This window comes from Gymnodraco acuticeps, unplaced genomic scaffold (assembly GCF_902827175.1).
Source record: "Gymnodraco acuticeps unplaced genomic scaffold, fGymAcu1.1, whole genome shotgun sequence".
In the NCBI taxonomy this organism is placed as follows: Eukaryota; Metazoa; Chordata; class Actinopteri; order Perciformes; family Bathydraconidae; genus Gymnodraco; species Gymnodraco acuticeps.
The window spans coordinates 1471181-1494819 of record NW_022990334.1 but is presented as its reverse complement, the minus strand read 5'-3'; the positions used below and the strand labels follow the sequence as shown (position 1 = coordinate 1494819).

The 23639-nt window shown below is 42.4% G+C and overlaps 1 protein-coding gene across 1 annotated transcript in view; it reads left to right on the top strand.

Annotated features, from left to right (window-relative positions):
- tenm1 (teneurin transmembrane protein 1) overlaps positions 1 to 23639 on the top strand; it is a 212891-nt gene that overhangs the window by 155904 nt on the left and 33348 nt on the right. Inside the window, 1 exon segment of the mRNA XM_034223176.1 lies at positions 1416 to 1648. Coding sequence (XP_034079067.1) covers positions 1416 to 1648 — 233 coding nt within the window.

Below are 23639 nucleotides of genomic sequence, written 5' to 3'. Positions count from 1 at the left end.
GAACGGGAGCTGCCTGGACTAGGGTTGCCAACCGTCCCGTATTAGCCGGGACGTCCCGTATTTGAGCCAAAAGGGGCGTGTCCCGTACGGGACATTGTTTGTCCCGGATTCCCGGTAAAGGGAAAAATAAAAAATATGTTTCTGTTTGCGCGCAATGCAGTGTGTCTGGCTGCGTGCCTGTGTGTTTGTGTGCTGTATGCGAAGGGCGCTAGGACCGCTCAGTTGACAGGGCAGGCACAATGCTCGCACGTGTGTGTGTGTGTGTGTGTGTGTGTGCGTGAGATTTTCGCGGGCGCGGCATCATTGTTTGTGTGTGGCATGTCAGCCTGTTCAGTTGTGCGGGAAAATGAGCGCTGCCGGTGGAGGTGATAGTGAAAGAGGAGAAGAGATAGAGGATGTGGTTCTGGGCCCTGGCCCTTCTAAAAAGAAAAGACTTGTGTCTTACAACACACAGTGGGAAGAAAAATACAGTTGGGTAAAGCCCGTGAGTGGAGATCTGTCTCGGGTCTTCTGCACCTTGTGTAGGAGGGAGTTTTCAATAGGTCACGGTGGAGAAAACGACCTGAAACAGCATGCTGCCACAGAACTGCACAAGCGAGCAACAATGGTTGGTTGAAGGATAACATTAAGTCTAATAATGATGTACCGTGCATGTTCACATGTATACTTTGCATGACTTAATACCATTTTTCAAATATTTTATTTTTTAACATTTTGGACAAAATAGCCAATTGTACATCGAGGTGCCCAGATGTCCCTAGTGCCCACCTATCCGATTTGAACATGCTGATGTACAATGTGATGTAGTAGCCTAATGCAGGTGTAAGACCATTGTGTTTGTATTGTGTTATAGGTGTGCATAGTTTTCTATGCATTTTGAGGGTTTTGGGGGGTTTGACCCCCAAAAACATTTTCGAAACCCTAGGGGCTGGCTCCCCCAAAATAATTAAATAACATAACCCTAACCTAACCCTAAAACCGAAATAAAGTAACAAAAAAAAGTAACTAAATCCGCCAGAAACCCGAAAATCTTCGCGCGCGTGCACGCGGGGGACACATGCATGTGTCCCGTTTTTCCATTTCTGGAAGTTGGCAACCCTAGCCTGGACGCTGCAATCATGTTGCGCACTATTGCGCTTTTTTTTTGTTGCGTTATTAACGCGTTAACTTGACAGCCCTAAAAATAATACATTTAAGATGTGGGAGCTGTGCAACAGTTAAATTATAACATTTAAAAAAAGGAAATGTTTATAATCATTCAATTAAAAATAATTACATTTTATAAGAATAAGACATTTTACACTAGAAAAATACATCTATGTGTAATGTAAGAGCTGTGTAGTTTTGAATATACAGTATATACGCAGCATTCTGCAATATCTATCTCCATTAACTCCTACTCTTTCTCTAACTAGCACCAGCCCTGCTCATAAGTACTACCTGGCCATGGACCCGATGGGGGAGGTTCTCTACGTGTCGGACACGAGCAGCCGCAGAGTGTACCGGGTCAGGAACCTGGGGCAGCCCAAAGACCCCTCTCGTAACCTGGAGGTGGTGGCCGGCACCGGGGAGCAGTGTCTGCCTTTTGACCAGAGCCACTGTGGAGAGGGCAGGAAGGCCGCTGATGCTGCACTCAATAACCCCAGAGGTAGGACACTATACATCTACTGTAAAAAAAAAAAATGCTTTCTCTGACAGCTCGCAGCTATTACACACTGTCACTGTGAGCTTAAATTAAATGAATCACCCCTCCAGCAGATCAGCATTTACTGATACTTGCTCTGTGACTATTTCCCTGAAAGCAGCACAGACCACATACATTTTGAATGTATTGTTATCCTTATTTCATGAGAAGAAGGCTGGATGTATGTCATCACATCTCCTCATTTCCTTCTTGGCAGAGTGCAATATGTTCAGAATCAGTATTGTAATCATCATGGGACACACACAAGCTGCTGTCACAATCTCATCAAAAGTCACTTTGATAATCCCAGATCTATCTTTCTCCTGGAAGTATTTGAAAAATGGAAATCCGCATGGGAGAGTGATTTATTTTTTGTGTCACACGGCAATATTGTGATATATTTAAATTGGTTTCATTAGCACATCCATCAGTCCTTGGTTTTCAGAATGCTTGGTTATAAAATATATAATGCTAGAAGATATATCTGCATCTGTAAAGGACCAGTGTAAGCATAAAACTCCACAGAACTAGTATTAAGCCAAAGAATACATTTAGGATAACTTAGTCCAAGAAACACAGTGTATTCTTCTCTGGCAAAGATACACTGCCTCCATTAGTTAGTGAGCAGCATCTGTAGTATTTATGTTGCTCTCTTTATGCGTATCAAGGTAATATTCCTTTTATTAGCCTTTTTGTCATTGTTTTTTTCCAAATACCACATGTACCCCTTGTTTATGTTCTTGTGTTGTCGTGGTTATGCTTTGTTTCTATCTTTATATAATTTGTTGTTCAGCTTTTCAAGGGGCCCACTCTAATGGTTTAGAGGTAGCAATGGACCGAGGCCTTGGTGAACCCTAGGCTAAATCTTTATTTTAAAAGGGCCCTGTTGTGCTTTTTGGGTTGAACCCTTTCCTGTAGTGTAGTATATAGGTTTTAGTGCATGTAAATGGTCTGCAAAGGCTGAAATCCCAAAGTCCCCTCCAAAGGGAATTTCTTACACACTCCCCCCCCCCCCCTTCCTGAATACGCCTTGATTGGACTCCTTTGTTTACTTCCCTAACATAGTGACATCACTATGTAACACGCGGCTTCTATTGCCTAGAGCTCTGACACATTGTATGTGATATGTTAAGGGTCAGGACATCTGTAATCCGTTGACAAATACCTTTTTGAAAATTAAAGCATGTCGAAATGCAAATGTGAAACCTGAAGTAGACCCTAATATGTCTTAATTCTTTGCCATTAATGATATAAATACACTAAAAATCAGAGTAAGAAAAAACTGAATGCACTATAAATAGAACTGAAACAAGCCCACAGAACTGGCATAGACTAATAGCAAAGTGTGTACATGTGTGCCGCCTTTATCTCCTTACTGCAGGATTATAAATGCTACACTGGCCAGTGGATAGTAAATTGCAGAGGAGAGAAGACATTGTTCTTCTTAAAAAGGTGTGGCGCTTCAGCAGAATGGTGCAGTCCAATTATCCCAGCCCCTCCTCTGCAGCTGCTCAGTCTTTAGCAAGAAGAAGATCGGATACAGGACACTACAGGAAGTTGTGAGCGCTTTACATCAACACCTCAACTGAATTTACCTTGAATGCATGCACTCAATCTATAGGGCCTAAACAAGTGCCTGTGTATCAGGATGTTAACAAAAGAGCAGAAAGAATTCAACTTTAACATGCCCGGGGGCAGCCGCCACAGGCTGGTTGCTGTTTTAGTATACATTAGAAAACCTGTAGATGCCCTTGTTCAGAAAAATTATTAAATTCTGAACTGACTCCCCACATTTTAATTGTGTGTACATTAGTCATTTTCGGATAAAAGGCATGAACTATTGTTTTATTTTCTCAGACAAAAGATAATTGCAGTACCACTCCATTGTGATTAGATTTATTCACAAAATTATAATGCTGACTTTTCTTTCCCTTTTAAAATGCAAATATGTTTATATAGGACATCAGTTTTCTGAAGCGTAATCCCTGCACTCAGTTTTATGTTATGACTGATTCCTGTGTTGTGTTTTGGCTAAAGAAACAATCATTAAAATCGTCAGTTCTCATAAAATGTGTGAAATGGCACTTTAACAGTAAGCCCTCATATATTCAAATATGCTCGGGCATTACAAATTATGCTTAATTAGTTTAAAGGACCTACTGCGCTGTTACACAAAAACCATCCCCCACATCCCCACCAGCAGTGTCGACAGAAGCGAGCACAGATTGATGGATTCACGCTGGTTGTGCCCTGCCACCAGCATTATTTAAAATATGAATTGATTAAACCATCCAACGCTAATGTTCCCACTCTTTAGTCATCCAATTGAAGTGATTATCATCATTGGTTGAAGGCAATTACTTTGTTTATGTGATTTACCTTAATAATAATAATAATAATAATTGTTCCAAAATGGCTGTTTACAAAAGGAAACGGTCTGCGTTACGTGCCAAAACACTGCGAAAGCTTTCCAACAGTAGACATTTTGCCAAGTCACAGCAGGAAAAACACAGGTGTAAACTTGTAAATGTGGCAGCAGTCCATTCAGGTGTTCTAGTTTCAGGACGCTGGCTCACTCGCATTATTTACTGGGACACTGTAATGGAATGAAGCCATAGTTGGATTAGTTGCACCTGTGCTATTCTTACAATTACCAAAAAGACTCAATAGTCTGACTCCAGTCCACATCCAGACAGAAATAGATTTGATTCCAGGCCATTTCTGAACAAACTCAAGGAACACTGTCAAGAATGACTTGACTTGTCTTTTTTCAGGGTATTTCCCATGTAAAACAGATTTTGATTGAATGCATCGTTTCATTTACATAACATCCCAGAAATCAGGCAAATCATGCCTTAAGATGTTCCAGAAAAACTAGTCCATTCATTTGTTAGTTCGAGGCTGGATTACTGCAATTTCCCATAGTCATGATGTCCCAAAGCATCCCGTGTATTGACCCGTGTTTTGACAAGAACTGGAGAAAAAATATCAAATAACCCCCTCATATTAGCTGCAGTGCGCTTGATTTCACATGAATTGGAATCTGATCCATACAGCTTCACATCACATCAGCTCACCTGTCATCATTCATCCGTTTGCTAGTCGCCACGGTGAGCAGGATTGTTGTCGGATCACATGTAAGAAGCTCCGGTTGAAAAGGTAGAATGGCATGTTCTATAGCCGATGCAGGAGAAAAGAAAGGTTGACAGCAAAAATGTGTCCGTTTAAGGATGAGAAGACTGAGGGAAATACTTTTTTGTTCCCCTCGAGGGACGCACGTGGCCAGTATGCTTTCTTTAGAATCAAGCAGTAGCAACAATGAAGTGCAGATACACGCACACACACACGCACATCTTGAACAACTCAATCTTCCAAAACGGAGATAAGCTGAAACCAGTTGACGTCGCCAAATCATTCCCATAGCAGAATAAATGTAAAAAAAAAATGATAAAGCAAGAGCAATGGAGGCTTAACTGAGAGAAGCTGGGCAAACACAATGAGCCCTTTTTGGACACTAAACTAATAAAATAGTACGTGACTGGCGTGATGCCAGAAGGGAAAGCAAAATAGATGAAATGTAAGAGAAAATAAATCAGATACCTCTCAAGTTTCTCTGCTTCAAGACGCACAAGAGATCCTTGCTAAAGATTTGCTTCAGCAACTTTGTGATGGCATAAAAAAGGAACAATTCATCTCACTTGTCACGGATGAATCAGCATGTACGGAGCACCTTTATGACAGAGAGAGAGAGAGAGTGGTGCAACGCTTAGAAACTCCCCACCACGGTTTGATATATCACTGCATAATGTTTCTGTGTGCGCCTCTGGGGGAAATATACTCAGAAGTCATGAAAACTCTATGATGAGACACATTTCTGACAAAGGTCGGCGCAACTTTTGATGATTTACCTCCCCCACAACAATGTCAGGAGGCTCAGCAGAGACAGGGAGCTCTTTTGGCCCCCTCCCACAGAGCTTCAAAAATACACAGTCAAAATGTGTTCCCTGTAAAATGAAAAGAAAAGGGTCGTTGCTGCATTTCTGACAGATATGACACCTCAACTCTAGGACTTTAAGGTCAAGCTTCAGGGAAGAAACAACACAGTGACCTCGAGTCTGTGGCACATGATTTTCAGAGGAAGCTGGAGGTGTTTAAACCTGACATACAGGCGAAGAGGGCCTGCTGCACTCCAAAGATTTTGGAACAAGCAAAGAAACCATGCTGAGTTCCTGGAGTGGCTGATCTAAAATGTTCAAAGCCCCTTTGAGGAGTTCTGCATGGGAAAACAAAGTTCCGCTGTGCACCGGAAACCCATTTTATGTGAGAAATGTCACAGAATTCTTGAGGTAGAGACAGAGTTTCTGACCAGCTGCTCTGCAATCTTGATTTGACTCCAAAATGAACTGTTGCTGCCGAAGGCTCACTGTGGCCCTGTCCCTTTCTGCACAATATAATCCCGTAAGATGCTTTCTTTCTGTATTGAAATGATGGCGCATCCTCCCTATGTTTGCTTCAACATACTGCTGTGACTCGACATTTTTCAACATGAAGAAATCATTCTAAAATCCACTCACAAATGAATATTTTTCCAACTATCACAACTTTTGTCTTCGTAGTTACAGAAACCTTTTTCTAAAAGCTACGCTATATCTGACTTGGCACTTCATCTTTTAACGGTAGTGCCTAAAAAAACAAACACATTTGACATATCGTGCCTGTATTAAAATGTAAAGACTAAAACGCTATGTTGTCAGTTCACACAGCGAAGTATACTTGAGGTCACAAATCTGCATATACCGTTAGGACTGAAGGATATCATTTGACCCATTACAGTTGAGTTGACGCTAAAAGGGTAACAAGACAGTCAGGGATAGGGATGGGTACCGAGCCCCGGTATTAAACGGGCCCTGGGGCTACATTATTAAAGAATGCGTTTATGATTATTTTTTGTATTTTCGATCTTTTCCAATACATACACACTAGAGATGTTAAGATTCACCGATTCGCATCGGTGCACCGGCATAAACGTTCAAGATGCGAGTGCACCGGTTGAAAGAGTGCACATCGGCTACAGTTTGGGTTGAACCGGGTTGAACTCGCGATGCATCGATTGCGTAGCGTCTTTGCATCGGTAAAAAACCGATTCATTCATATAAAATCCCCTCATCTTGTCAACGCTCAGCAGAGACGATCTTTGATAATTGCTTCGCCACTCCGGAGGCCGAGAGTCTCAGTTATCAACACACACGGAAGTCGAGGAGAAAGAGAAACACAGCGCACCGAAAAATACCTACAAATCAAACGTTTGGCAACACTTCGGATTGTTCAAGAAAGACGGTGTAACAGCCATGATACATAGATCCGTCCTAGATGCGGGCTTGCATACACACAGTATCACTCCGCAGCCGCACCCCATCAGTAACGTCCTGATGGTATATGTGCGCGGCACTATATACTACAGACGGTCAAGTTGAAAAATCGCTCACAAATTGTTAACGATGCCGAGCCGCTTTAAAGTACACAAGTAGTACGAGGAACTTAGCGACGCACATAAAGAGGCGACATGGGGTCTGCGGCTGAAAAGAGAAACCTGAAAGTTAGGCTATGAGTTAAATCACTCAGTGAGGTGTTCTGTCAGAGAGAGTGGTGTTTAGTTTACAGCAGCCTGTGACTGCCAATAATAGTTTAAATGTAAGCAGTTATGAAATACCTGTTTGTGAAAGGTTATTTGTATTCTTTATTGTTCATATAGAACCCACTGCTTTCTGCTCACTGGTGAGTTAGCCTCTGAATGAGTGTTAAGCACATCAGGCTGGCAGCTGTATGGGCATTGCACTATGGTAGCTGTTATTTGCACATTGTTAATCCTGAGCAATGCATCCTTGCATTGTTTAACTGTGAGGTGTTATACAATTGTACTGTAGCCTACTCTGGAGAGTTTTTAAAGGTAACAAAATAAACGGCATGATGGGATGTGCAGTACCAAATATGTAAATCACTTTTTTGTTAATGTATGATTTGCTGCATATAAGGAATAAAACAAAAATCCTCTGTCGTACCATATTGAAGTATCATTATTTTTGCATCGTGTTGAATCGTATCGTATCGCACCGAATCGCATAATGTTGAATCAAATCGTATCGAACTGTATCGCAACAGGGGTGAATCGTATCGTATCGCATCGCCTGGTCTTTCAAATGTATCGTTAATGTATCGTATCGTGGCAACGTATCGAGATGCGCATCGCATCGGCCTCAGTGATGGAGATGCACATCCCTAATACACACACACACGGCGGAGATGGCAGAGAGAACTAAGCGCTCCAAAGTATGGTTAAACTTTACCCGTCTCGATGTGGACAATGCTCGTTGCCAAAAGTGCAATAAGAGTTTAGCATGTAAGGGCGCACGAGCAATTTGTCTAAACATTTAGCAAAAGTGCACCACATTCAGACGGAGGAATGCACCGGGTTCGACCGTCTTTCTAGCAGCTCTGTAGCCCCATCCACGAGTAACGTTTCCACGTCAGGTGTTATGTATGCTAGCAGCAACACACGGAGTTAACTAAAATATAACTGAGTTATTTATTTTGTTAAAGTTTCAGCTATTCTGTTTACAGTTCTGTCATAACATTATTGTTGTTCACAATTTGTTTAGTTAGTTTACCTTATTTCTTTCTCCAAAAGAACCGATAAAAGTACCGTTAAAAGACCGGGTCGATAAGCGGTATCCATAAAAGTAGTAGTACCGTTAAAACCTTAACGATACCCATCCCTAGTCAGGGAGATGTCAGTCAAGCAGTGTCTACACACCCACACAGTTCTGCCAACTTCCCCCCACTTTAACAAGCATAACTTCCCGCAGCAGCGCAATACACTCTTCCTCATACAAAATGACCAAGACTTGCACCACTGCAATCTAGAAGGATGATGTTTGTTGATGTAATTTGAGGAAACTGTGTTAACAAATGGGTAATAGCTGGCCATGAAATAGAAATGCAGGACTAATTTCACTTGACCTTTTTTATTAAAATAACATTAACAGCCTGACTAACAGGGTAAGAATGGCTTACTTTGACTTACAGAAGAATATGGCACTTGTAGGCACAACCAAAATCTGCCTGTCGTATTAAGCTTCTCTAAAAGAGAGAAATCTGCAGATTCAGCTTTGATTCCCTTCCAGCTTAAGCCCAGTTCAAGCTATTTGAATCATTGCACATATATTTGAGACATTAAGCCCAGAGTCGAGTCGATGTCGATTTAAAGCGGTTCATCACTGTACCCTTAGTTATTAGCTAACAGAAGTGGATTCCAGCAATGTGTCTTTGCCGCAGTACTACATCTTAATTTCCCTTCTACACCCCTGCCTTTTAGCCAGAACAAGTCTCACTGTATCTTTGTGACATCAATAAAACACTGTCACCCACAGAGAATAAAGAATATGGGCCTAGGGAGGCTTTTGTTTTCTTTCTTTGCACTCGTCTGAACTAGCAAAATGTAGATAGGCAGTATGTCTACTCAAAGTGCAACAGTTTGGAAACTGACACCAACATGGCTAAACTGTCAATACATGAATACTATTTCATTCAACTGTACTTCATTATTTAGATATTTTATTATCATACAGTGCATTAAATCATTTTGTACGGATTTGTAATGGTTTAAATTACAAACGAACATGACTCCTTACCTGACGACACTAATACTGCAACTTCAAATATATATTAGTTCATTGGGGATAATAATATAACATACTTTGATGCAACTTACACATTCTAATGTTTATGTTTATATTATTTATCGCCTTAATCAATGTTTGTAATATGGCCAATTGAATCCGTGTACAGATCTACCGTCCAATTGTTTTTCTTTATTAAACAAGTAAACGGAAGAGCGTCTGAGAGACGTTTTTGCTTTTTACCTTACTAAATGGTCTAATGCAGGGGTTCCCAACCTTTTTTCCCAAGAGCCCAGCGGTAATTAAAGTTTAAAAGTCTCAAAAATGCTACAACTACTGTCACAAACTGGATGAATGTGAAGTATTTTGTTAAAGGAGGATGAAAGCGTAATTAAGGAGCACTATTGGAGTGACTTTGATGGTTATTGGACTCAGGATGAATTCATTTGGATTCCCGCTGAATGAAGAAATTAAATTAAATATATAATTATAGCAGCTTCATAAGAGGCCAACAAGAGTCACAAGGGTTTGTCACTTTGCTGAAGGATAGTTGTGACCAGCTATCCAGACCAGACTCTAAAGCCAAGGGGTAAAAATGCTGCTGCCGGAGTACTGACTGGAAGTTTTGCTGATATCATGTCTACCATCCTCTTAAAATACTCTGTCCAACAATCAGTCTCATGAAGAAAGGTGTTTTAACGCTGATTCAAAATAGCAAAGAAACATGCATTCTTGTACTCAGGAGGGGACATTGACAGAGGATTACTCAAAAAGTACACAGTAAAAGTACTTCATAGTACTTGTGGGAGTTGTTTCACTAGTACTGAGTCCAACAGTGTCAATCTCAAGAAGAACTAATGGCAGACAAAATAATAACAAACTCGAGAGACGGCGGAGTTGACCGCAGTGCAGAATCGCTGCATAGTTTAAATCTCCTAACAATGTTGTCCATTTTACACATAGGCTTATTATATTTACATAATTACAAAACATATTTAAATAAAAACCATGAGAGCCAGATATGTAGGTTTGTTAGTTAGTGATTAACAATACTGTCATTTCATTCACTTTGATTCCTTTAGTCATATTTAGAAAATGTGGTGGTGGTGCACTTGTGCCCCTTGTGGCTGAAATTAGTATTACAACAAACACTAGTGACCCTGGCATAAAAAATACAAAGACAACTACTGTACAACAAAATAAATCTTGCCCCTGGCATTTATTCATTTACCTGTTTCCCCCGTGAAAAAAAGGAAATTGGAAGATTATTCTGGAAAGACAATTTTCACATGTTTAACCCTGTAAAGCCCAAATATAGAAAAACATTGTAAGGAGCCTCTGGAGCAGAAATGAAAAAGTTTTCCATGTTTTTACGTTTTGGTAAGTTTTTAGGGAAATGTTGTTATATTGCAATGTTGGCCATAGGTGGGAGCATCATTTCTGTATTTCTACTCACATTGTCTGAATAAATATATTGAACAACTAAGGGTTGATTTGCAGGATTGATTGCTTACTTAGCCCTATATCAGTATATAGCATGAATAATAATCACACATCAGTCATATTTGTTATGAATAGTCATTTATGAAATAGTAATGCAATGGTATTCCCAAAAACAGTTCCTGTCATCGGAAAAACACAGACGGACGTCACACTTGCATTGCGTATTTGTGTACCTGTAAATGACATCCTCTGTGATATCTGGACAAATCAGTATTGGGATTGTTAACATGTGTTTTCAGCCAGCGATATCTGTCACAGGGCTTGGTGTGTTTATTTGGTTGGGGCTCGATGTCCACATAATCACTGACAGGAGAGATCTTTTCAGATTTTTAACCCTGTAATGGATCAACACACTTTCCTCTCAGGGCTTGCGTACATATTTTTAATAGTTATGAAGTTTTATGTTTATAATCCATCCTAGATATATATCCTTTTGGTTTAAAATGGAATTTACAGTATATTCTGTAAATATCTGATGATAATGCTAGTGAATATAAATGAGAAAAAAGTGGGCGAATTTCGCACAATGCAGAGGAGGAGAAAACAATATCACCTATCATCCATCAATGTCATGCGGATGTCAATAGATTGGGTAATGAGTTATGGTATGAGTTAGTGATAATTACTATTAATCATAATTTAACTACTTTTCAACCACTTAGACTGAATACAAACATGAAGTCTGTAGCTCTGTTTGCCACGTGTCACTGAACTCACCAGAGATGCAATCAATCTTGGGTCCAGAGCAATCACAGGAGGTGAACAATGGAACACAAACATGCTTACATGTATGTGGCTCAGGAGATAAATGGACCTTTAATCAATCAGGGTCAGTGATTTCATCTCCATCATTTTCAAACAACAAGTGTCCTTGCGCAAAACATAATTGTCCTCCATATCTATGCTTCGTTGGATAAAGGCTTCAGCTGAATGACAAGTTATAATAATAATGATATGTTTGACGGATCGTTCTGCTCGAGGTCATTATATGGAATTGATGTATTGAAGGCTGGGAAGGCTTTAATGGCAGTAGATTGGGCTTGTGTGGGCTACCTCTGCACAAACAGCTTGTGCAGCCAGGAAGAAGTCATAATCTGCTCGCTGCCCTCACCAATCACACCCACACACACCTGGCCACCTCTTAGTCCGCAGGTCGCACGGGAGATTTAGCGGCGGAGCTGTCAATCAAGCTACACCCACAGTCCTGCAGGCCTCTTCTGTCTGTCACCCTCAGCGTGTACGCGCGATGCAGTCTGACGTCGGAAGCCAGTCGATATGAAGCAGAGTAAATACAGCGCACAAGTGTCGCTGTTCTTCAAATGCCACCGTATTTTTAAACACAAATCGGTTCTAACACTTCATAGCAGAACTTTTTATTACCCCTAACTTCCTGAGTTCATATCGATAAGAGAGGGAAAGGATGATGAAAAGCAAAGGGAGATGATAAGAGAAAAAGCAGATTGGAGCTGATTCCTGCTTCAATCTGACAGATGATCTGAAGACTGTTATTCTCAGGCTGCGTGCCCCCTTCTACCTCAGAACACGCTCTATCTCTGTCTTTGTACAGTAATAGAATATTCTGTCCCAAGACTCCTCCTGTTCCCGCTCAGGTTTTATACTCTTTGACTCGCTGCACTTCACAGACTCTTCCGTGGCCATTGTGCTTCGAAAAAAAACAGCTCTTACAAAGGCCCTGGAGATTTCTGCCCCCTAGCTCCCTGTCATCCATCTGCCAAGGCCCACACTGCCCCTCCTCCCCTCACCCTCTTACCAATGATAATGAGTGGTAGACTTCACAGAGAAATATCTGTCGGTTACTTCGGGTTTTTTTATTAAGCTGAGGCTCTGTGATTCTCCGCCATTGATCTTGTCTCATGTCCTTTGGTGAGCTTCTTCTGTAGTTCCAAATTAGAGCCTTCTTTCTTTATTTTTATTTTTTCAACCCTCAATGTCCCTTTTTCTTTCAGCAGTAAGCCCGCTGCAACACATAATATCGGTAAACCACACCAAACAGTTGTTGAATAGTAATCCATCATTTTAATTCAGCCAGCGATGTTGCAGCACATTGCCAAATGTCTTGTCTCTCCATAGTGTAAACTACAGGGATTATCTTGTGTCCTTCAAACAGTCACTTATGAATACAAAATCTAGGGCATTGTTTAGAGTTGGCTCCACATGCCTTACTGCAGTCAATTAGCTCAGTAAATAAAAGGCCTTGCTCCATTTAGGATGGATCCTATGTCTGACATGAAAGAGGCATCGCTCCCCAAGGACCCAACAGCCTTGGCTCACTTCTACAAGTTCCTTCTGTTCACAACAAGAACGGGTACTTTCCGTAAATAATAGTTGCGTGTATGTAAAAATAACCGCGTCAGTGTTTCAAGTGAATGTTTGGACAGAAGAGTTCAGACTCCAGTGATTTAGAGTCGTCTTGTTTGCCATGTGCAGGTCTTATCTGTTATTTGTTGACTAGTCCAACACAGTAAAGCTGATATCCACAGAGAGAGGTGTGCACATGGCAGTGTGAGTGCTTGTGTCAGTCTCTCCCTCCGACCCACAGGGGGCAGACTAATGCCCTTATCAGAAGCTGACATGCTGCCACCACATTCCTCCCCCTTGCCCCCGTCTGCCTTTCTCTCCCCCTCCTCTTCTTTTCTCTCCTCCTCCTCTTTCTTACACTCTCTTTCTCCCCATCTCTCTTTTTCCTCACACAGACCCAACACAACACATTTGTCCCCATCTCACTCTGCTCTGCAGCTGCGAGGCATGCCATCGGAGGCGAGATAGCAGGGCCCGGTTCGCAGAATGAAGCAGCGGGGTTTAAACCGGCTGCGGTTATTAGCATGTTGAACAGCTAGGGAGTTATGAAAAAAAAGGAGGCACAGCCAGGGGTAGATAAATACGCTTCACGTGGCAAAATCACTCGCTTGGCCACCAACCTCAGACCACAACAGCCAGGCTTCATGCTGAACTGTATCCGTCTTGGCCGGCGGTTGACATTTAAGCAGCTTAGGCGGATGAATATCTTCACACATTGCACGCCGGTCTCATTTACAGAAATGGCTGGAAACATGGCCGTGTGCAGGGGAGCGTTTCCCAGTTTTGTTTCATCCGTGTGAATCAAGCATTCAATGCTGTCAGCATGCCCGTACACTAACCATTAACTCAGCAAACACCGGTCCCCTGCCTCCACTCCAGCAGTGGAGACCTATGAGTGGTGGTGTCCTGCAATTGCACAGTTCTAATCACCACAGCCTGCAATTCACTTTCTCTGGAGTCTGCCACTTCTCCAAATGTATTCGCTGGCTACTGCAGTGAAGTTGGAAGATCTCCTAGGGCTGTGTATCCACGATGCCAGCTGCTCTGCGTTATAACTTTTGGAATGAATACGCCATTGTTATTCTACCTCTGGCTCCCAAAGCGTTTAGCACAGAATGATTGTGAGAAAGGGAGAGAGGGAGGGAGAGCAGATTAAATTGATAGAGAAAAAGAGAGTGCTATGATAGAGAGTGAGCGGAGAAAGGGAGTGCAACAAAATAATGTGAAAATTAAGGAGGGAAATATAGGACAGCAGAATGTAATGAAAAAGATAGAGTGAGAAAGAGAACTCAGTGTTTTGCATCTAAATCCTGCAGTGTGTAGCAGTCCCACACCTCATCTGCATATGAAACTGGCCCTGTGGCTGCCTTCTCTCTCAGAGGGTCAACTATCATTGTTTCTGTTGGCTTAAACAGAGCACTGCCTCGCAAAACAAGGGCATCAGATAAGTCACACAGTTGGGGTTTTTTCATATGTGCGCGCAATTTTTAACAGCCTGCGCCTGTATTTCATTTCACATTGACCGAGCTTTGTCTTTGCCCCTGGACATTCCTGCATTAATGATACACACATGAATTAATCACACAGCCAGGCAAACAGCAGCATACTCTGTGATAATGCAAATTAGAGCGACGCCATTGGGTCATGCTATTTCTACCACAGCTTGTTTTCTCGCTGCAGCATCCATGATAATTAGGCGATGTGCAATTGTTTTGTGCGACAGACATGCATCACCGAGCAGCCACAATGAGAAGTTGTGCCATAGATTCATTTTCTCCCAACACTAACGCTGAGAATATAGCTGCCAGTGGCAAGACCCACAGGGCAGAGTAAAAAAAGCATCAAGCTCAGCAAACAGCACGCAGGTACTTCCAGGACGTGTCCAGGCAGTGAGCCATTTTTACGTGATTGGAGAAAGAATTGCAGAGACGTGGCCGATGTCCTGTTTGCATATTTACTGCTGACTCTGTCACAGCCAAACCATCTGCAGTATGTGATGTAAGAGCTCCTGACAGAACTGCAATCATTTGACTCACTACTATAGGTAACCTATTCGACTGCATTGCATTGTCACAGGGAGTCAGTTTTGGTAAAGATTGCATACTGTACGCTCCGTTTAGCCAAGATTTGTATATTAAAAATGCTCTGTCAATGCATGCTCTTGAATGTGTGAAGTTACTGTATCTATAATACTGTCATATTCTCTAAACACACATTGCAGTAAATGATGGTTTTGAATTTTGGCTGCCAAAATGTCTTGGCATAACTGATGATGCTGAGGCTGAGGTTTTTGTGCATGTCAATGGTCTGCAAAGGCTAAAATCCCAAAGTTCCCTCGCACTCCCCCCCCTGCCCAAAATGCCTCCATTGGACTCCTTTGTTTACTTCCCTAACATGGTGACATCACTATGTAACATTCACAAAAAATGTTAAGAATATGGCCTCTTTAATATTTTTCATGTCTTTTTGGGGGACATTGTAAACCAGATGTTTCGCTTGTTCTAAGGGAAATGCAAAGCCACACTAACAACTCACTAAGAAAATAACATATACAAACAAAATCTTTTTAACACCATGCTGAATTTGCAATAATTATTAGCATAGCGGCAGGCTACATAGCTTCAGAGTACACCTTAATATTCTAGATTTGTGTAACTCTTACAGTGGTATACATCAATGTTGTGCTTCTCACAAATCATATGGTAAAATGATTGTCCTCATACCTTCAAAAAATGTGAGTGGAGTTCAATTTGATGACCTTTGGGTTCAAAATTGGATAGAAACACAGCTGGCCAGGGGAGCGCAGCTACTCTGTCCGCAGAAAATGAAATTGAATCTTCTGTAGGGTTTTTTGTGGGAAAGCTCTGTAAAAGCTCTTTTCAGCTCTATAACAAGGTCACACTACTTCTATGTAATCCTATTTTTTTCAGAATTGGTACAAATGTTTTTAGTTTTTTTGTATCAAGTCTGAAATATAAGACAGCTGCTTCTTAAGGGACAAAACCACATTCAGCAAAACTCAAAATAGTAGCTGAAAATGATCAAAATAAATAGACTGGACGTTCTCTTGACCTACAGTGCAGACTAATCAGATGTTGTGTTGTTGTTGTGCTGTGTTCATATTCTGTCACAGCACTAAATATTATTTCAAAGGATTAGTTGAAATCTATCAAGTCTCTAAAACGTTGTACCTGTGGTTTTTTATAATGACTTTTATTTCTACCTGTTGCATATGGTTATGAAAAGATGATTTTACTTATATATAGTTCAAGCCATGTGACATTGGGCTCAATGCAGTGATCTAGTGCTGCTTTCTGGCACTCAACCCAAACTTTCGCATGATTTTTTCTGGCTCAAGATGACTAAACATAGTCTTGCCAATGTCAACCGCTGTATTTTATTTGACATAGACCAGACATTATTCAAACATTTTGAGCTGAAAAAACGATGTTATTAATAACACAAGAAGTGACAGCCTGAAGGCAGTGCTAGATTGATCACTGAATTGAGCCCAATGTCATGCAATGTCATGTGGCTGGATTTCCATTGTCCTGATAAATGGATAAGACGTGTCTGGGGCAACTAGGAAAAACAGGGATCCATCTCAAAAAGTAGCTGTACTACATCCTAATCACCTTGGGTCATAGGAGGACGCTTAGATATTCTGGGAGGAAAACGTCAGCCTGCTGCCAAGATTTGCTAAGAAAATATAGTCAGTGGGCTTAGTAGAGGCAGATTTATGCTGACTTAAAACAAGCCTCTACCTGTGAAACGCCGGCTATTCAAGTAATGTATTATGTAGAACACTATGCAGACTGACAGCTTCCTTGTTTGTAGTCGGAGTGTGTAGGGTAGCTTCAGAGAGATTACTGAAGCTCACTGTGTGTGTAATGAAGCCCTGAGTCAATAACAGATGCGGGCTTAAGGCCAAAGGCTGAGCCTGTGCATCAAAGGTGCAACGTCACTACGAGTCAGTGTGCCCGGGCATGCTCGCGTTTGATTGACAGCCTGTTGGTCCCTGGAACTAATCTGCTTCTCCCTGTAAGGGACACAGAGTTAGTTATGGCTACCTTGTTAAAGGTATGTCAGGTTGGCTACATCGCCGCCATCATGGGAAATGTGACACCCATGTCACTTTAACTGGTGGAGATGGCCACTGCTGGCAGCCGGCCTGTCAGCCTCCACTGGGAACCTGGCACGCTGTCAGGAGCAGTGGAGCCTCGCCACTGTGGAGGGAAAAAATTGCATTTACTGGCGGTGAATGCCCAACACACACGCACAGACATTCTCTTGGAAGCCTCTGTCTCTGCCTGGGATGTGAGGGGGGCTGTGATGAGGGGGTGAATAGTGAACTCGTGCCCATCTGGTTGTTTCTACCTTTACTCTCTGAAATGCATGGCAAAGATGAATAAGTGGAGTGATGGTGGCAGGCCCAGTTCAGCTTGGCAGGCCCGTTGAACATGCCTGTGTGAGGGTGGGGAAGGGGAGGGGGGGGGAAACAGAGCAAGTCAATGTTTGCACCTGTGGACCATTATCACCTGCAGCGCTCCAAGAGAACAGTGGCCAGAACTCCTTTCAAGGCACACAAATCTGACAATCATCTAAATGATGAAGACTGTACTGAAGTTACCTCCTGTTGAGTATGGTACGCTGGGATTTTTGTATGGGTGGAGGCTGCGTGAGGAGATTTGCATCTATAGGAGTTTAGTCCCCCCTTGTGTTTCCTACCATCCTACCACCTTTCCTTCTCTACCAATGCAGGGCTTGGTAAAAAGAACCTCTATTGATAGACCTCCTTGTGTTTGTTTGATGTTCTAAACAGTGCAACGTAATCTGCAGACGCTCCGCTCTGATCCAAACCCCTCAACCTTGCATGAAGCTTTCTAGTCCAAAGCATTTCAATCATTTTATAATTGAGTTTGTCTGCTGCCTCTGTGATTGCTTTGGATCTCTATGTTTGCTATCAAACAAGGCAATTACTTCCAAGTCGCATATTTTCTCCACCCTAAAAAAAATAAAAAACACCCCAAAATGTGCATGCAACTCTTTCAAAATCTCCTGCCAGTTCTGGATGTCTTGCCTTGCCATGATTGTGAAGTTGAGAACTAACGGCTAAAAAAAACTCGACAGCTATCAATAATTAATTAATGCGGGTTAATGTGTTAACAAACTTATAGTGGTTGATAATTAGATGAGCAACAGCATCTGATTCAGACTTAATTACTAAGCCACTGTCTGTTCTGTGGGGCTTTAATGAATAATTAATTACAAGAAGCATGAATTATTAGTGCTTACCAAAGATCCTCCAGGAACACACGCCCGTCCATGTTTGTGGTGTTATCTCGTATTGATTGATGATTCGTTTTTGATTGAGGAAAATAAAAGAAGCTCTTGTGCTACAACACTGCAGTTCATAGATGTGCATGTCACAGATAACAGAGCAGCGTTTGATGCAGTGTATATATATATCTATACATATATATATATACAGGATCCCCATGTGGTTTCATAATAGTCGTGACTTTTTCTAACACAGGTGTGAAATCACACAGACACACTCCTTAAAATGGTGCACACACAACCTCATTATAGTGCACACTGCCATTTCACAGTCCTGAGATTAAGTGATTTCTTTTCCGCCCTTTAGTGCACATGGGTAACCTCAAGAAAGTTTGTGTGAGTGTGTGTGGGGGAGTGTGGATTTCTCATCTGCAGACACTCTGATTTATCCGCTCTACATTTGCATATGCGCACAATGTGATAAACCGCCATGCCTTATCTTTTTGCCTTGCTACTTCACCACACACATGCACTCACTATTCACACACACCCACGCGCGACGCATCACGAGCTCACACAGGTCGGCGTGCGCACACGTTCCCGGGCAAACAGCATTGTGTGTTCTGAAGTAGCAATGATGAAAAGGCACTTTAAGTCACACACCAAGATAAAGAGTCTCTGAAACAGTGTGTTCTTCTCCAGCTTCACTTACAGTCGGTTTGTAGCAGTTAGCGAAGCCTCCAGGCTTTCCCCAACTCATTTCAGTGTCTTTATATATGGCCCGAATCCCTCACTGGGGCCAGTTGTGCAGGTGAAACTGTCCATGTGTCTACATTCAGTTGTCAGTCACACACAGTAACTTTGTACAGAGGCGCCAAGGGCTCAAATCAGCTGCAGCTAGCATCATTTAGATGCTGTAATAATATGTCAGTCCATATCATTAACACCCGCGGAGCCTGGGGACATGTGAGGGCAGAGTGTGTGTGTGTGTGTGTGTGTGTGTGTGTGTGTGTGTGTGTGTGTGTGTGTGTGTGTGTGTGTGTGTGTGTGTGTGTGTGTGTGTGTGTGTGTGTGTGTGTGTGTGTGTGTGTGTGTGTGTGTGTGTGTGTGTGTGTGAGACTCACCACTACAAAAGTTTCAAAAATAATTGCATCTCCCATACATGCCCACTTTATGCGTTTCCCCTCCATAACCAGATCCTTTAAATAGGTTCCCTTTGCAGAATATGTGCTTATTTTGCACTTAGGTGGTTGTTCCGCAGGCTGACTGATGTGTTTGTTTTCGATAGGATTTTACAATCCCTCTTTCTTTGATCCACTGAGGCTGCTCTTTTGGCAGCTTTGCTGTCAACATTTGAAGGGTGAAAGTACCGTAGAAGGGAAACTTGAACAACACCAGAAGGCTGACTTCCTGTACTCTTGAGGGCTCAGGTGTTAGCAGTCAGTATGTGGTGCACGCACACACACGCACAAACACACACACACACACACACACACACACACACACACACGCACACACCACATCCTGGTGTAAGTGTAGGCTATACCAACAGGGCTGATTACTTTCAATGCTGAATATGATGCATTATCACCTCCTGTAATAATGTCCTTCTCACTTAATCATATTTCTCACCTTACACATCTGATCACCTGTGCTTCACTCTCTGCTCGGAAAATCCCCGGTGGCTCCTTCTTGTCAAATAGTTGTAATCAGCGCTGATGCTCTGTTAGACCCCTCTCCAAGGCATTCATCAGATTGTGTTGTATTGCAATGCCACAGGGGGCCGTTATATCTGATATTCTTTTGACAAGGACGGAGAATAAAGAGATTCCTTGATTGAGAGTGATTGGGCTGTAATCATTAATTGCAGCTATTCCTCATGGGGATGTTGTGTACATGAACGCCTCAGCTCACTCCCTTCATCTGCTGGACGCTGTTTACCATGGGGCTCTGAGGTTCATAACCAACTGTAAACCCCTCACACACCACTGCACGCTGTACGCTTTAGTCAACTGGACAACATTATCAATGCGCAGATCACTGCACTGGTACAAACTCATCTATACCGCTATGCTTGGACTGCTGCCCCTCTACATATCCACTTACATATCACACAAACAGTACAGCTATAGACTAAGATCTCAACATTACATCACTCTGTCCGTCCCCTCAGTACACACGGTGCTTGGGAAAAAAGCCATATCGTACTCTGCCCCCTCGACCTGGAACACACTTCAGCAGGAACTTAAGCTGACCACTTTGATACCCATCACGGATTTTAAACTCATTTTTAAAAAGCTGGAGAAATCATCTGACGGTGTTTGCACCTGCTATATCTGACTGCTGTATATGGATTTTAATGACTACTTTTTTACGATGTTGTATTTTAGTGTTGCCTCTGTGTGTAGTGTCCTGTCTGTCTGTAACTTTGTGTGGTAGTGTTACCACTGACAGGTCTCTCTTGAAAATGAGACCTTGTGTCTCAATGAGATCTACACCTGTATAAATAAAGGCTAAATAAAAATAAAAAATGATGTCCCTTTGTCTCGTCAACCACCTCTTTCTGGTGATGTCTGTTTTTTTCTACTAAGCTGAATTTCTTCCTAAATCTAAGAGGAATGTGAATAGCAATACTTTATCATCCTCTCCTTCACTCCTCCCTGTGTTTCCAAGGTCAATACAACTCATTCACTTTTCTTTCATGATAAAATACACTCCCAACTTTAGCCAAATGTCCGGCGTCTACCTCTGGAGATTTATCTCAATTATTTCCCCACCAGTGTGTCTGCCAGCTCTTAAACACGAGCATCAGAGTGCCAGGTCCACCTAGGGAGACATGGTAAATCTTTTGATGTCTTGTGAGCGTCTATCGGCTATACGGATGGGCTGTAAATTCCCTGAAGGCGGCTGAACAGCTTTATCCACAACAGCAGGAAATCCAGCCCCTGACAAGGAGAATGTGGACTAATCTGCCACATTTTCCATAAACATGGCGAAATACCCTTAAACAGCACGTAAACTGGAGTAAATCCTTTTGCATATGCCGGGCTATAATAGCAAACGCTCTCCATTGTTGTTCTTGCGTGAGGAGGATGAATAAGGCCTGTATTTATTGTTGATGATAGATTGGCAGCTGATTAGGAGGCTGCATGTAGAAACATAAGAGTATGCATACTGAAGGTGTCTGAGAAGCAGAAACAATGGAGAGAAAGAAAGAATGGAGGGAATTGAAGATGGAAGTCAATAGAAGCAAAAGAGACGAACTGCAAGAGTAATATCCAGGGACAGAGAGGGAGAGAAGAGGAATCGGTATTGCGAGATAGTCCTTGCTACCTCGTCATGTCCTTGTGCAGGATTTATGAGCTCTAAGATCAGGGACAGGTTTAGGGTGCTAGCAGGAGGAACGTTTGGAAAAGTGAAAGGAAAGCAGGGAAGGATCCAAGGATGGCGTTAGAGCGGAGAGAATGCTCAGATCTACAGAGCTGACGTAGGTTGAAACCGCGCTGTGGGTTGAGACGTCGCTCCCGCGTAATGCCAGGTGACAGGAGGAGAAATGGGAAGGCAGAGAGGAACAAACGGAAGAAATCGAAAAAAGGGCCCGAACAGAGGGAAACGGAGCCAAGACATCATTGAAGGATCAGAGGGCGCTGATTTGATTAGCTCTTATAACATACAGGTCAAGGTAGGGGGAGCGAAACAGTGGAAAACAAAGCAAAGGAGAAAGGTGGAGGGAAGAGGGAGCAGAAGAAGATCAAGTTAGGGAGGATGGGGTGTAGGTGGATGTTGGGGGGGTGAGGCTATGTGGGTGGTGTAATATATCTGTGTCAAAGGGATGATGAAGGGGGCCAGGATGGAGAGCTCTGCAGTTCACCTTCTGGCCCCTGGAGGAAACACACTGACCCTGGCCCTCCCCCCTGGCCCACCTCCCCTCCACCTGCACGATTTATGACACTCAGGGTCGGTCCAGGGATGCTCGCTTTTGAGGACATCGGTGAATCGAGTTGTGGTGGCGGTGCGCTGTGTTTGCGTGCGTGCGTGTGTGCGTGTGTGTGCGTGTGTGCGTGTGTGTGTGTGTGTGTGTGTGTGTGTGTGTGTGTGTGTGTGTGTGTGTGTGTGTGTGTGTGTGTGTGTGTGTGTGTGTGTGTGTGTGTGTGTGTGTGTGTGTGTGTGTGTGTGTGTGTGTGTGTGAAGCAAGCCGTTGTATGTCAAGGAGGATGAGACCTTAGTGCTGCCTGGGGAAAAGGGCAGTAGTGATTTTTATCTGGGGCTCAGAAAGTGAGCACGGGCACATCCACGCGTAATCCCGCATGACACAGTTTGAAAGGAGGAAGACTGACAGAAACCCAAATGGAAATCAAGGGAAAATTGGACCAAGATGACTGAATGAGAAAGGGTAGTTGGAGGCGTACTGCATACTGATGGTTTCGCTTCATTGTCCATTTTCACTATGATGTGCCGGCTCTTCTGCACGGTGAGATCACTCTTTGAACCCTTTTTTTTAGAAGTGTCATTCTCTCAGGGTTGCTGCAGGGAAGGCAGCTAAATGGGAATGTTAGACTCTTCTATCTAGATCCAAAATTGGTTACTTGATTGACAGAAATGTGATCAATAGTAATATTGAGTAAGTAGTAAGAAAAATACTGGTCATCTTCTCCTCAGCTCTTCTCTGGTATAATAGTTTTACTAGAAGGGCCGTTTCCATGAGCGAAAATAAAGTTATATTTGCAACAAAATTCAGGAGGTTATTCCATATCCAATGATACATTCTTCCATCAAGTTTCATTCAAATTGAGCCAGTATTTTTTTCATTTTCCTTCAGACAAACAAAGAAACAACCAACCCAAAACCATAACCTCCTTGGCTTAGGTAATAATAAAAACTAATTTGAAGACATCTCCTTCTGCTCCATGAAATTTAGATTTTTCCATCATTTTCTGACATTTCAAAGCTGCACTCATCAATACTTTTGTATCAACAATGGCTTTTTGTCTAACTTTAATGTGAAATGGGTCCCTAGTGGTAATGAATCCACTGAGAATGATCATTGATTCTGAAGTTTCCCTGAGCGTTATAAAGTCTTTGTTTATCCTGCAACTGTAATATTTGTGGTTAACACTTACAGCCCTCATGAACCACTCGCAGCAGAACACTGTTTTTATCAGACAAAGTTAACAACT